Source organism: Centruroides sculpturatus, unplaced genomic scaffold (genome assembly GCF_000671375.1).
Source record: "Centruroides sculpturatus isolate CEXI.00-Female unplaced genomic scaffold, Cexi_2.0 scaffold369, whole genome shotgun sequence".
NCBI classification, from domain to species: domain Eukaryota; kingdom Metazoa; phylum Arthropoda; class Arachnida; order Scorpiones; family Buthidae; genus Centruroides; species Centruroides sculpturatus.
This window is the reverse complement of record NW_019384649.1, coordinates 75,152-91,440: the sequence shown is the minus strand read 5'-3', so window position 1 is coordinate 91,440 and position 16,289 is coordinate 75,152. Positions and strand designations below refer to the sequence as shown.

The window sequence follows — 16,289 nt, the reverse complement described above, 5'->3', positions numbered from 1 at the left end:
AGCAGTTTGGACAAACTAGAGGACCACTTGCAGCAACTGGGAACTAAGATGTGATGCCTCAGGACACCATACAGCACCTGTATGCCTCCATGCCCACCCGTATCACATCGTGTATTCATGCTAGAGGTGTAGAGGTGGCCCAACAGGGTACTAGAACCTCCTTTCATTTGTAGTTTTTCCTGTAATAAATAATCTTTTTGTTTTCCATGTTGTAATCACTTATATCACCGTTACACTGACACATACAATTTCATTAGATTTCAACTTCTTAATGCTCTAATTTTTATGGCAATGAGTGTAATATAAGACATTAAGATATGTTTTTAATTATGACTATAATGGAAAATAAAATTCTATTCTAGTGCCATTATTCTTATGCAGTTTCTTATTCATTATTCTTATTTTGCACAGAAGAGGTGCAGGATTAGAGAATTGCAGTGTGTGTATAAGCCCAAAGCCAGTTTAAAGGTGCAAACTGCAAACAAGGTGCAGAATGATGCAAACTGTTGCTCTTTGGTACAGATTCTTTTTTGAAGTCAAGCAAACAAGTTATACAGCAGGCTGAATGCAATACTGTACACAGAAATAAAACCAAAATAAATGGGATTTATGACGATTATTTTCATGAAAATAGAAGTGCATAGGCCATCACTCTGCAGGGTATGCCAGATAATTGACAATCTATTATACTTTTATTTTAGAACTTTCAAAATATTTTTGTGTAAAAATTTTGAACTGATTTAAAACAATCTTGTTATATTACGTTGATGGTATCCATTCAGCAGAGTGGTAAATTTAATGGCCAGAAATATATTAAGCAACATATTTTGCAGAAACATTTTTCTTTGTTGCAGTTTCAACACATACAAATCTTTCTTGCAATAAATTATAATATATAAAAATGTATTGTACTAAAAAAATAAATATATTAAACCTAATTAAATGTTATAATTTATTTTAAATATTGAAAGGATCACTTAAAACATAAAAGAAAACACGTATATACACAAAAAACATTTTTTCAGTTTTTTAAGTAAATTTTTGTTGATTTTACTGCTACAAAATATAAATTAATGTAAATTGATACAACCACAACTTTTTACAAATAATGTAATAATGAGATATCATCACAGTGTTTTGACAAATAACATCTATGAATTTAAAGTAACAATATTGGATACAGTTGAAGGAGATATAAATTTTGGACACAAAAAAAATCTATTCATGCTATACACACAATTGTATGCATATATTTTTAAAATTAATAAGTACATATTTACAAGTTTTGCTTATATTTACTATTAACACTTTTCTGTACTTCATACATATGTCATGAATACAAATTCTGTGACCCAAGTAGTCAGAATTCTGTTTCCTAGCAGGAAACAATTCCATTAATGGGAAATCCAGGGAAATTTTTAATGGAATTGAGTGAATGTGAACAGAAAATTTTTAAAAGGAATTTTAATATAAAATGGTCCCATTAATAAAAAAATAAATGGAAAAAGTATTTGGAATTATATTAAAGTAACAAACTAAATACATCATAAGAGATGTATGGAATGGATGACCACGGCAGGCAGATCGCCATTAGATTTTGCAAATGGGCTCTGCCGTAGCATCCAATTTTCTTGCTCCCTTAAAGAAAACAAAGTTTAGTTTCAAATAAATGCAAAATAAGAAAATAAAGATGGTGTTTAACCATTTCCCTTTCTTCCATTTACAAATATCAAATTAAAATTTGCTCACACATCCAAAAATATTTTCTTTTTACTCAAAAGTTTGGAGCATTAATTTTTCTCAAAATTAAATTTGATCTTACATGTTATATATAACATTTTTAATGGGAAAGAGGAAAGTAATTTTGCACATTTTTGAGCAAAAAGTTTGAAATTTTCGTTTTTTTGGTGTGTATATATATATATATATATATCTATACAATACATTATTCTGTATCTACAGTTTAAACTTTTTAAACTTTTTTGTCATTTTATGTACATAATCTAACAATCATTTCTATGTGACAAATTTACTGTACACAAAACGTTTTGTAAGAAATAAAACAAAAAATAAGATAAAAATCTGTAATTCCAAATCTCAAATTTATAGATTTAAATTCTGGTAAAAGTTTATAATTTGGTTTTTTTAAACAAATTATCTTGTATAATATTTAATTTTAAATTTTAATATACAGAAACTATCAAATTTATTAGTAAATTTGGTATTTTAGAAAGAATTTTGTGCATTTATTCATTGATGTAATTCGAGATTACTACACAAAAGAATGAAGTTTATGTATAGTAATTTCGAATAATATCACTAAGATTATAGTATCTTGTATGTATATTGATATATAATAAATATATTTTTCCCAAATATTTTTTAAACTTTTATCTGAAATCTAATAAAAGACCAATAAGAAAAAAATACTATTTCTTAATGTATTATTTTTTCTTCAGAGTTTTTTCTGCTTTCTTCTGAAGTTTCTCTTTTACTTTTTGTTCTTTTTCATAAGCTCTTTTTTCTTTTTCAAAAGTCGACTTAATCTCTTTCAGCTTTTTCTTGACCACAGATCTGTCGTGACTATTCGTTATTCCTAAACTCTAAATTGGAAACCATTGATGAAATATTTTTGACAAAACAGAGAAATAAGGAGAAAGGAAACTATAAAAGTAAAAGAATAAATGAAACAAACCTTCAAACGACAACTGTCCAACTGCAGTAAGGTTTGTCCGTTGATGTTGGCTTCTCGGAATTTTTGGACGTATTGCTCAAGACCCATAGCTATTAACCACTGTCCTACTTGTGTGATCGTCCAGAGATGGATGGGACCACCTTGCCAATGATGAGGCTTTTTGCTTCTTTCAATATTTATATGATGGGGAATAATTCTTCTATGTTCCATTTCTTGTGACTATAGTAACAAAAGTATAAAATACAAAAAAGTTATATAGAAATAAAGTGTAAAAATTATGATTTTTTTAGATAATTTTTTTATATTCCAGAAAATTTTTAATTTACAATTTTTCTAATAAATAATTTGATATTGATTATTATTTCAAAAAACATTTATCCAATATTAGAATCTGAATTTCTTAAAACAGACACAAACTTAATTCACATAAAAATCATTAAGGTTGTTGTTATTAATATATTTAGTTAGAATACTTTTTTGAATATATCATTTATAATATAAATACTTTAAAATTTGTAGAATTTCTAAAATTAATTAGAATTACCAATTAGTTGTCATGCAAATAACAAAACATTACCTTTGAAATAGCACCCTCAATACTTTGGCTTGGAGATTTTTTACTAACTGCTAATTTGGCTTCATGCTGCACAAGAGACTGATCTGTAATATTTAAAGAATTGCTGTTTTTTCCTGACAGACACTAAACACATTCCAATAAAATTAACAGTAACAATGCTTATATCAATATATGAAATTTTCTAATTATTTAAAAATAAAAAATCCAATTACACATTTATCTAAAAATTCAGAATATATTTCACATTGTATAAACAAACAACATAGTTTATTAAACTTTTTATCTATTTACATAAATGAAAAATAACTAAAGCATTAACAGTTAAGTATTTATTTTCTATTGTTCTATTCTAGATGTTACATAGTGTAATACTAAGTTAATAATGATAAAATATATCTATTTCAGCATATTGATTCAGCATAATTTCACTAAGTAATAATCTAAAAAAGTTATTATAACTATGAATTATAAACCCTACTACTGATAACAATATTAATTGACTGAATGGTATAGGTAACTGAGGTGATTAATTAATTTAAGATATATCTGTCTCTTTGAGAAACTTCAATTTAAATCCAAATCAATTCCTCAACTGTGAGCTTAATTTAATCTATGATGACATGTTAAAAGCTTTTAGTGACCACAAGACATAAAAGAAAGCAATGTGTCACATTTAAAATGAAAAGTAGTTGTTATAATTTCAAAATAAAATAATAAACAATCCTGAACTATGTTATGATATATATTTGCTAAATACTATATACACTTTTTATTATAAGAACAAATCTCAAAAATTGCAAATATGTGATGCTCAGAGTCAAAAGTACTTTTTTTGTATTCTTTGAATATGATTTGGCAATAATTGAAAAACAAAAATGAAACACTTCCTAAAACAGCCATTACAATTATTACAGTTTCATTTTATTTAGTTATAAATTAGAAACAAATGGCAGATTCAGTATAATTATTATTAAAAGAAACATTTATATAGAATACTAGCAGACCCCGCCACGCGTTGTTGTGGCTCAAAATGTATCTATTATAAATGTATAACACTTCCCCCATGTGGGGGGAATTTTTCGAAAAATTTCTTCTTAGTGTACCCTATTAAAACGCAATCAAAAACGCAAAAACCTGCATTTAAAATAGTATAATAGAAGCCAAGTTCTTCAAAGTAAGCCTTAATCCTGTCCCTCTCCCCCATGGGGGGAATATTGAAAAATCCCTTTTTAGTGTATATTCTGTTGACATACCCTATTAAAACGCAATCAAAAACGCAAAAAACCGCATCTAAAATAGTAGAAATAGAAGCAGAGTTCTTTACGGTAAGCCTTATTCCTGTTCATCTCCCCCAGTGGGGGGAATTTCGACATGTATAAAAACACGTGCGTATTCGAATGCAGCGTTGTGTGAAAATTTCAAAGGAATTGGTAGGAACAAATGAACATTACATTTTTATTTATATAGATAGATAGAAGATGATCTGCTTTAGTTCATCTTCACAGAAAAGCAAACTTAGGGCGTCATACTCGTAGCGCCATCTGTTGGACATAAAAGCCTTAACTCTAGATGATATCTTTTAATGATTATGTTTTAATTAATAAAAAATCTGCAGGTTTGATTAGTGGAAAACATTCCGGGGGTCATAAAGATGCTACAGTTAAAATTTGGTAATGATTGGTCCAGTAGTTTTCACGGTTAGTGGTCACAAACGAAAAATACGTTGTCTCTTTATATAGTAGTATAGATAATGGAACTGAAATCAGATTATTTATAATCCATCACTAAGTTCATAATGGATGAATTTACCTGCATACAACACATCATTAATTTTGAAAATAATAATTAATTTCTTAGTTAACAATTAAAAAATTTGAAAATACGAGTTGAAATAAAATTCATCATTATATATATTTAAATTTACATCATTTAGACTAAAATATTGATGTCTCTTATTTCTATCAACTATCATCATTGTATGTAGCATTGTAACTTTGTTTTCTGTTTTCTTGTTTCTATACAATATTTTTTTCTTTGATGTCATCAATAAAGTTTACTTTAAAATACATTACAATAAAAAAATATTACATCATTAAAACAATTAGAAAACTTTTATAGAGTTTGCATATGCTATGGTATTTGTAAGAGTACACAAATTATTAATTGTAGCCATTTCAATACTTCTCTACATGCAAAGTAACATTTGTATAGTACATACAAAAAACAAAATCTTTCTGAAAGGAAAACATCTTTGGAAATTGTTATTAACTGATAAAAATGCCATTAAAAATGTAGATAGGAATATCAGCAATTTGACTTTGAAATCAATCACTGAATACAAGGAAGCAGATTTATCCATTAAAGTTGCACTTTATGTTGGTCATAACTCAATGCACATGACACCAGTGGATTTGAGACCTGCCATCTGCAGATGAAGATCATAATGACTGTTCACAACCACAGAGAAACAATCATTATTTACAGTAAGTTCAAGATAGGATTTGTCAACGTTAGTCACTTAGCATAGCATTGGCAGCAAGTTACACTTCAGACTTATTACCCAGGAAGTAAACAATACTCCTACAACTTTCACTGAAAGCTTATGTATCATCCAGTACTGAGTTTGACAGTAAAACCAGGTCACATATAAATATCTTCAATAGTGTGCTAACAAGATGAATTCGAACTGGATACCAATTGAGCATTATGGCATTCAATGATGAATTGTTATTCTGTTCAAAATAGAATAAATAAATAAATAGAATAATAGAATAAATAGAAAACAAATAGTTAAGCATTGTTATGATGATAGGAATGCTTCCCAGTACTTGCAACTTCAGAACAAAGATTCTGATTTGGAATGAAATTAATCAAACATTTTGATCAAAGCTGGTCATTCTTTGAGATTCTGTAATTGCAAGCAATTCTCAATATATGAAATCCATTTACAGCAGATTAATACGTGCCCATACTGCCTGTGCTTGTTATCAGTACCTCCAAAATCAGAATGTATAAAACATATGATTAGACCATTCATTTGAACTTCTCCTCCATGGAACATTTTAGATATGCCAGATTAGCAGTTTCAATAATGCTCTAGTGGTATAATAAAAACTGTTGAATAGCTGGAGTAATAATTCCATAATTAATGGCACAGTATTTCTCATGAGATTAATGCAGCCTACTCCACCATATTTAATAATGTATTGCTACATGAGAATCAATATATTACATACTTCATCTCTAATCTCCACCAGAACTTTGTAATTTTTCAACTTTAAATTATATATTATACAAATGATGATACTATCTTCATATACTGTATGCTATCATATTCCTCATTTTCATCGAAAGCCCATTAGTCCTCCTGGGTGTTGATATTTATACCTTTAGTATATTTAAAGTATAATTTCAATAGATAAACATTTCTATATTTATTATTTCATCTAGATTTCTTTTCTATCAATTTTTTATTTGATATTTTGGAATATATACAACACATTTTTGCCAAATCTGAAAAATTCTTCAGACCAATCACTTAAAAAGTAAAAATTTATATGAAATTAGCACGTCTCAGAATTTTCAGTGTTTGTGAATGCTAATCAATCTTAGTTAAGTTATTCTAAAAAAGTAACTTACCACCTCCTCCTCCTCTTTGTGTTATTTCTACTGGAATTGTAGATCTATCAGATATAACTACCCTGCTTGGAGTTACACTTTGTTCAGGAATTTTGTTTTCACTTGATTCCTGAGAAATTTGACATTCATTTAAATTTTGTGATGGTTGAGATTTGGCAACTGAAGATATATCATTTATTTCTTGCTCGTTATCATTTCTTCCTACAATGTATTATTTGTTTAAAAAGATTAAAAATAAAATAAAATAATTATAAGCTTATTCAATCATACCTTTGGTCTGCCATTCCAGCACAGCTATTTTTATTTCCTCAGCAAAAGAAAGTTTTCTTTCTGGCTGAGGATAACTCGATCCAGTTGGTTTTGAAACATTCAATGGCTGAGGATTCTTAATTTTGCTACTTGAAGCTGCTGCTGAACTTCCTGCTATATTTTGTAAATTAGATTGTAACTTGTCATTAATTACCTTAACAGGTTCTGAAAACCTGTCAGAATTAGATATTCTTTTCTCTTCTTTGAGTGAAGTAGATAAGTTATGACCATCTTGAGAAACTGTTGCTTCATGTCTGGAAAATATAGAAATTTTCTTCACATTGTTGTAAATTTCATTGAAAAATCAATTACTGGTTGAACATATAGCTTCTGATTTTCATACTAAAAATTTATAATAATAAAATTGTTTGCTTAATAGAAGAAGTACATTTATTTTGAATAAGAAAATAATTCAACTTAAATAATAATTAAAACAAAATTCAAATAAAAAATATGGAAAGAACATTTTCATAATCATTAAAAGTGATTTAACAACTTAAGAATTTATTTTAATTAATTAATAATTAATTAATTAAAATATAAATGTACGACTCATACTTATGGAGTATACTATTGTTTCGAATAAGATAAAGGCAGCAATGGTAAAAACTGAACAAAGTTTAATTATAACAATTAATGACAATGATTAGGCCACCATCTTTCTTCTTCTCCTTCTAAAAAACTACTAGTGACCCCTGTTTTTTCTCTCTCGCCCCTCGGCGGAATTTTCTCTTAAAAACTTCTTACATATTGGCTACAACTGCTTTTAGACAAAACAATAGCTTCTGTTTAAAATTCTTCTCTATCTTCTAGTGACATTAATAACAGTTTCTTTTCATAGCTTCATTTGCATGTAGTCTTCTTGATCAGTTCTTAGATGATAAGGATGAATCTAACTCGTGTAAGATCCTGTTGTCATCATTTTGAATTCCCTCAATGAGATAGGTAATGGGGTTAACTATCCTCTTTACTATATATGGACCTTTCCATTTGCTCTAAAATTTGTCTGTTAAAACAATGGTATAACACTAAATCGTATTCCTTAATCTTAGATTCATGCTTATTTTTATGAAAAGATGTTTTATTTTGATCATAAGCTTGAGTAAGATTTTCAACTGCTTGTATTCGGTTAATAAACAGCTCAGTCAATCTATTCTCAGCTTCTTTCAGAGTTTGTCCCTCTCCTAATTTTTGTATTTCTGGTGTTCTTGGCTCAAAACCACGGAGTACAGTAAGTAAAGAGAGGACTTTGTTGAGTTGACTTGTGTTTTGTCATGTAATAAGCAAACACTGCTGCTGATACACGTCTTTTTCGAAGCTGTGATATCGTCATCAGCATATTTCCTAAAGATGTCTTCTACAGTATGATTTGTTCTCTCCACATGTCTGTTTGCTTGGAGGTGAAAAGCGCAAGTTCGGAAATGATGAATGCCATGGTCCTACAGAAAATTCTCAAAATCTTTGAACACAAAAGAGGTTCCTTGATCCAAAATGATCATCTTTGGAAATCCATACACATTGAATACATTCTCTTGTAAAACTCTCAATGTGGTCTCCGTGCTTAAACTACTCACAGGGAAAGCTATTAAATACAGTAGAACCTCGAAAACTCGGCCTAATGTGGACCGAAGGGTGGCCGAGTTTGTGAAAATGCCGGGTTATCGGGAATGGGGTTAAAAAAAATAAGTACGAGTGTTTCCTCCGAAAATACTGTACTGTACTTGTACAGTATTTACTTGTACAGAATATAACAGAGAATAAACTGCCCAAATACCCTTAAACAAAGGAAAAGTTTTCATGTAGTAAAGGCTCTATGCCTTTATGAAGGCATACAGCCTTTACTACATGAAAATGAAAATTAATGAATACACTGTGTACAGTAATTTACCTGATAAGACAGACCTCAGAAAAATACTTTATGAGAGCTTTTATAATTTTATAAAGCTGTCTATAATGAAAATTAATTAACTAAGGATTTTTTTTGCCCTGCCAGGGTGTGGCCGAGTTATCTGGAGTGCCGGGTTATCGAGAGCCGAGTTTTTGAGGTTCTACTGTATCAGGTAAAATAATCTATATCAAAATCCATCTTTTTGAATTTCTTGATCTTGGTGGAAGTATTCAAATATGATCAAGACCTAACATTTCAAAGGGCCATGATGGTATGTCCTTTGTAAGAAAGCTTTGCTTTTCAATGGATAATCATTATTCATTTGACACACTTGACAACTGTTAACATAACTTTTAACTTCTTTCATTATGTGTTCCCACCAATAGTGATCTAGGATTCTCAACAAGGTTCTCTCTGCATTAAAGTGGCCAGCTACAACATTGTTGTGATTGGCTTTCAGGATCTTGGTTTCAGTTTTCGTAGTACAACAAGTTGTAAATGAAGATAGAAATATCTTGAACATCATAGTGATATAATATATCATTCTGTAACACAAATCGAGTCTTTGTAGAGGTGATCTTACATTGCTCTTCTAGTGAGAGATTTCCGTCTTTCAATATTCTAATTATGCTGTCTAATTTTGGGTCGATGCTTTGATGACATTCAATTTCACTAGAGATTCTCCTCTCCATGCAATTCTTGTATTTCTAGATAAAATGTCAGATAGTATGTTGGTAACTCCTTTCTTATGCTTAATGTCATATTCATATTCCTGTAACTTTAAAGCTATATAAGTGAGTTTGCATCCAAGTTTTCTTTTAGTCTTCAAACAACTCTTACTCTCTGTTGTATGTATTGCTCCAGTGCTAGGAAGTAACAAACATGATTCTTGTGTTGCTTCTTCAATGGGAAGTTATGCTGGAATCACATTACCATTTCTTGTGACTATTTCACATTTATCTTTCCTCAACCTCATTTTCACTCCTGCTTGGCCAATCCAATCTAATAAAGTCAAAGGAACTGGGTTGTTCTCAAACACTGCTATTTTCACTGTGGTGACTTGGTCTTGCAACCAAATAGGTAAATCAACAAATCCAATTGGTTTCACCTTTGTCATGTCAATACCAGTGAACTCAGTGGCAGTTTGGACTTCAATAACTGTCTCCTTTGAGTTTTGCACTGCCTGTTGCTGATTATCTATTAATAATATTACTTTTTCCCTTTAGCATTTGTATCATACTCATAGGACTTAGATTTACAGCTTGACCTTCGGAAGAAGATTCATTCACTCCTTATTCCTCTTTTGCCCGGCTAGTTTCATTAAAACTATCCCTTTCACTTAACATTGTGCTAGTTAATCATTCTATTAGTTCAGATTTTTTACCATACCAATTCATGATAATTGCCTTTTCTCCAATTCCTCTTTCAAATATTCTTTCAAATATTCAATGGTCCTTCCTTCTAAATCATATTTAATTTCTTCAACCATACATATTAGCTTCTAACCAAATCATAGTCGTCAGCTTAAACTCTTTAGTTTTTCTAGTATCAGTGCCAAATCTTTAAGCTATTGCTTCCTAGAGTTAGCTCTTAAGCTTTACTCTAACTTTGTTTTGGTTACAATCAAAATTTTACACTTTTAACTTCAATCTTAAACTTCAAGACTTTTTACTCATTTGGCTCATTTCTTGTAGATGTGGTTGGTAGCAGCACATCAGCTAATGTTGTCGACTGCACCAATATTGTACAACTCGTACTTATGGAGTGTACTACTGTTTCGAATAAGATAAAGGCAATTGTAAAAACTGAACAAAGTTTAATTATAACAATTAATTATGATTAGGCCACTATCTTTCTTCTTCTCCTTATAAAAAAACTAATAGTGCCCCTGCTTTTTTCTCTCTCTCTCGCCCTCTGGTGGGATTTTCTCTTAAAAACTTCTTACAATAAGTATTTCCTGTAACATCATTATTAATTTAAAAACTATCACATCATATACACACAAAATCCTGTAAAGTTCCAAAAATCAAATTTTACAACAGCAACAAAAGGCAGTTAATATTGCATTTTACAGCATAAGATTTTCCCATGTTAAGATTCATTATAAAGTTTTAATCATGTAATTACCTAGATTCACTGACTAAACTCAACAAATGGAAAAAAATTTTGTTGTTTACTTTGTTACCTCAGCAATGCAGACTGCATACATGAGCTTATTACAAGTAACAGTATAGCTAATTCTATTGGTCAAATGTCTCAAGATTTTTGCAGAATATGCATACTCCAAAGGCCCGCATAACTATTATATAGTGTATTTGACCCATAGTGACACTTAAAAGGTTTTCATGTGTCAATGATATAATTGAAATAGATAGAAGAATCAAGTATTTTACAATTCTTATAACTTTGTAGCCTTTACAATTATTCTTTTTTTAGTTTTTTGTAGTAACACAAGATATATCTTGCATCACTATGATAAAAGTTGCTATCCTGCTTTTTTCATAATTTCCATAAATGAAGTTGTGTAACTTTTAACAGTTTTGAATAGGAAATTATAGCAAAAGTCAAGATAATTAACTAAGAACAGTATTTGAGTTGCTCTCTCATAATTATTATTCTTTCTAAATCTCAGAGGAGTGGATTTAAAATTATTACAGATCAGTAAAAATTCTCAAAAGAAAATAGCAATAACATATATATAATATCTATATAATCAGCAATAATATCTATCTTACCCAATAATTCAAGCATTATATCTAAGTATTCCAAACATCTAACCAAATTTAGATATTTATTTTGCTATAAATAAAGAATATCAATAATATATTATTACATTTTATATTATTTAAATTTTTATTATATAAGATATATTAAATACAAATTTTTCTTTTACTTTTAATTCATGTATCGTACATGTTCATAGAAAGCTTATTATAGCCAATAGTACAATGAGTACAATAAATACTAATTGATTCATTTATATTCTGTATCATTCAAATATCTGAGCTCTTAAATTACAAAATTAATATAGTAGAGTTGCTTTGTTCTGCCCACCATCTAACAATTCCCCACAATACAATGACCAATAGAATAAATCCTATTGTTTTCCCTAATGTAATGCTATTTTACTATCAATATAAGGGTTAGAATTTTATTAAGACATTGAATCAACAAGCCTGGGAGTAGAAATAAATTGTCCTCTTAGATAAGAATAATGTCCTAACATTTAAAACCATTTTTTTTAAATACAAATATATTATACATAAAAATACAGTGGATAATTGGTTAACAAATAGTTTGGACTGCAAACAAATTGAACAATGAACACTTTTGTTAAAGATTTTTATGTTTGGACAACAAACACATGTTCGGATAACGAACACCTCACAGAACAAACACAAGAAGAAGCAATGCTGCATTTGAGATTTGTAAAACTTAACGGCATCGCTACATGGCTTATGGAACAAGACTTTGACAGTTGTATACATAACCTTTTTTTGTGCTAGTTAATTTCTGTTCTCTGAATTTTTGTAAGTGTTTTTCTGAACTTTTTATGTAAGAAAACTGATAATATTATGGGGCCTAAAATGAGTGAAGTGTCAAGAACTGTGTCCTCTATAGAAACTAAGCAAGAGATAATAGCCAAGGTAGAGAGTGGGTAGATGTCTGATATTGTATGCAGATGATTATCTACTGTAGACTTGTTGCATACAAAGTCTTAGCTAAACAGAATATAATAAGAAAAACTCAAGCAGATAAAGAAGTAATGAAAATCGCATCTTAAGAAACAAAGATGTGCTATCCATAAAAAAAAATGGAGAGATTTCTTTTAGTTTGTTGTTATTTGTTAATAAACATAGGAAGAAAGTATATAATTAATTTATTTATTTTTTAAGGTTTCCAGAATGAATTAATCAAATTCCCACAAAAATCTATGGTAAATCAATAATCGGTTAACAAACAAATTGGATAGAAAACATGGTCTTAGAATAGATTATGTTTGTTAACTGATCACCCACTGTATTATATAAAAACATATAATTTTGATAATGAATTAAATAGAAAAAATTACAACACAAATATGAAAAATCATTACAATTTGAAACTGTCATTTGATTTTTTACTTTAACTATTTTTTTAAAACTATGTTAAAAATCCTTTTTTTTTTAAAAAAATATATATAATTTATATTGGAAATATTTAGAAAATTTAATATAATATAACCATTTAATACAATTTCTGTTTTCAATGAGTCTCTTAAAAAGGTTGCTATAAATACTTCAAAGTATTTAATAAAAGCTTAAATTATTTTTATATTGTTTATAAAATTTGAAAAATATGATAACTGTTTAAGATCAAATTTAAAATATTTATGAAATTGAATACACAATTATTGAAAAACAGTTTAATTGTAATGGACATGTAATTAATTTCATAATGTTTGTTAATATACAATGTACAGATATAATCAGAAAATTATAAATAAAGTGTCATACCTAATGCTACTTCTCTCACATTCTTTCTTTGAATCATCTTTGTAAGTCTACAAAAAAAAATATCCAAACTTTTATTCATGAACAATGTTGAAGTGAGTTTATAACAGCTTAAGTTATAATCAATTAACCAAATAATTAATTTTTTCTATTGCATAATACCATATTGGCCTAAATATAAATTGACATCTTATTTTTTGAAAAAAAATTAGGACCTGCATATAATTCTTAGCATATGAAAAATTAGTCATTTGCATTAAAAAATTTGGAAAAATCACTGAAATAATACTTCACCACTTTCATCTTCATCAATCCTCTTTCATTTCATTGTCATGATATTATGGTCTTCAGCCTCCTTACACAGCACATCACCCTCTGCTCTTTCCAAGTTTTTGTTAACAATATTTCTTAAAAGCCCTTTATAATTGTGTCTTCATCAGCAATCTTTCATAATTTTACTGTTCTTCTAACTTTTACAAGAATATGTTGAATTTTTATTACTTTTTATTTATGCCATTGTTTATGGAAATTAGTTGCAATCAATTACATTTATTTCTTCATTTCTTTTCAAAATTACTTTAGTCAGAGGTAAAAGATTTTGAATTTGTATTTACAAATATATAGAAATCAATCAACACAAATGAATTTTTGATTGCTTTCTTAACAATTTTTATAAATTGCATTTAAATTATACCCAGTAAATCAGAAAATTGTATTCAAAAGTTTGTTTTACTAAAAAATATATGTATTGTATGCCTATAAGTTACAAATTACAACTTATTTACTTCTTTTCTGTTGATATCAGTAAAAAATAAAATTAATAGAAGTTATAGAGCAAAATCAAAACAATGCCCCAAGTGCTGAGTAGTTGTAAGTGGGCTGCCTAGTACATACATTATGTCAGGAGAAGCCTCTTTGCATATTTCACATGTATTCTGGAAAAGTGTAATTAGAATTTTATGACTTTTGAAAATAAAACAAAGCACACAGTTTTGGCTTCAACTTCTTATTATTATTATTTTTTATAAATATATAAAACATTTTTTATAAAGCTCTTTTACACAGTCAAATATATAATCATATTAAATACATAACTTTATAATTACAACAGAAATTTACATTTTATAACAGAATAAATTTTGTGGTAAATTTTCAGCAACTTTCCCCAATTTTTGATGATGGATTAATCAGTAGATTTCTAGGAGTAAAATAAAAAGTTACAAAAAGAAACTTCCTGTAGAAGTTACCAAACTGACTGATTCTGTTGAGTATGATAAAAATAATTGATTAATTGATTATGTAATCATGCCAAACACTTCATTCCCACATGCTGTTTGTAGGGCTGCAGCATGACAGGTTAGTTAGGTTAGTGTTTAGAATCTCTAATCAATTAACACACTGAATTTCAAAGTCAGTATAACTCTGCACATGTACCATATAGTTATTGAAATCAAAGAAAAGTAATCAAATTTGAATATATAGTAAGTTGAGGCTTGGATAAAGATCAAGAGTGATTTTTTTGTCCCCTTAAAAACTAGAAGAAAACATTGACTAATATTAAGGCCAATATAGTATATAAATTTAAAAATTTTTGAATTTATTTTTTACCTTTGATAATAATGATTCTTTCATTTCTGATGGAAATTTAGTTTCTTTCTGTGTAATTTTATAAACTGATTTTTCACCAATGGGAATTTCACTTTTTTCTTTTTCTGACTCTTTTGTTGTTTCCATATTTAATATTCTACTCTGTTCACTGTTTTCTTGACTTATGTCAGTACTATCATCAGATAATTCACCATCTGATATATCCACTTCTATTTTTCTTACTAAAAAGTTAAATTTATTATTAAAATTAAATTTTACATAATTTTGAATTAAAAAGACGAATAAGTTTATTTTTATCACGTATTAAATTTAGTAATTAATTTGATACAGAACCTGGTATACTTCTCCTTGATTTATTGTTCAGTTCAATTTGTGCAGTTAATTGATGAACAAGTGAATCACTTGGAATCTGTGCTGGCAAGCCTGCAGTTCTTTGTGCTTCTAGTAATTTCTGTTCTAAAATAATTACCTATTTATAACAAAATAAATAATTTACTATTAACAAATTAAATTGCATTTGTTGATTAATTTCTATTATAGTAGTAATAGTTTAGTGATCCCATTTAAATATTTATAATTTATTTTCAAACAAACATTTTATGATGTAATTCAAACATTGTATTATTTCTTTGCTTAGCCCAACCTTTAAAATAAAGACATTTTTATAAAATTTCTGTATAGAATAAAATGAATAACTATAAATTTAAAAGACAAAACTAAAAAGAAACAATATAAATAACTAATATTGATTTTTAACAAATGCATCATAAATTCATAGATGTCATAAGGAAGCTTGATATTTTATAAGTAGTTTTGCAGCAAGAATAAAAATTCAATACAATTATCAAAATACAGTGGTGCCTTGACTTAAGACTTTAATTTGTTCCATGATGTAACTCAAATTACTCATGTCAATTTTCCGCATTGAAATACCATTAATCCAATTTGGACTCCCCAAAACACGACAATTTTTTTGTTACATGTTTTTAAATAAGAAAAATGTACTTGTAAATAACAATTATTATATAAAAACACAATAGAATGTACTGCAATAAACTGGTTTTGCATATGTTGCAGTGT

At 28.2% G+C, this 16,289-nt stretch overlaps 1 protein-coding gene across 1 annotated transcript in view; it reads right to left on the bottom strand.

Moving 5' to 3' along the window:
• Nucleotides 1-1,001: 1,001 nt before the first annotated feature.
• Nucleotides 1,002-16,289, bottom strand: part of LOC111626257 — an 88,400-nt gene continuing 73,112 nt past the window's right edge. The window contains exons 18-25 of the mRNA XM_023369573.1: nucleotides 15,543-15,678; nucleotides 15,210-15,430; nucleotides 13,605-13,651; nucleotides 7,182-7,474; nucleotides 6,912-7,112; nucleotides 3,273-3,355; nucleotides 2,696-2,914; nucleotides 1,002-2,603 (exon numbers count right to left, since the gene is read on the bottom strand). Coding sequence (XP_023225341.1) covers nucleotides 2,445-2,603; nucleotides 2,696-2,914; nucleotides 3,273-3,355; nucleotides 6,912-7,112; nucleotides 7,182-7,474; nucleotides 13,605-13,651; nucleotides 15,210-15,430; nucleotides 15,543-15,678 — 1,359 coding nt within the window. The 3' untranslated portion in view covers nucleotides 1,002-2,444. The remainder of the gene's footprint in view (nucleotides 2,604-2,695; nucleotides 2,915-3,272; nucleotides 3,356-6,911; nucleotides 7,113-7,181; nucleotides 7,475-13,604; nucleotides 13,652-15,209; nucleotides 15,431-15,542; nucleotides 15,679-16,289) is intronic.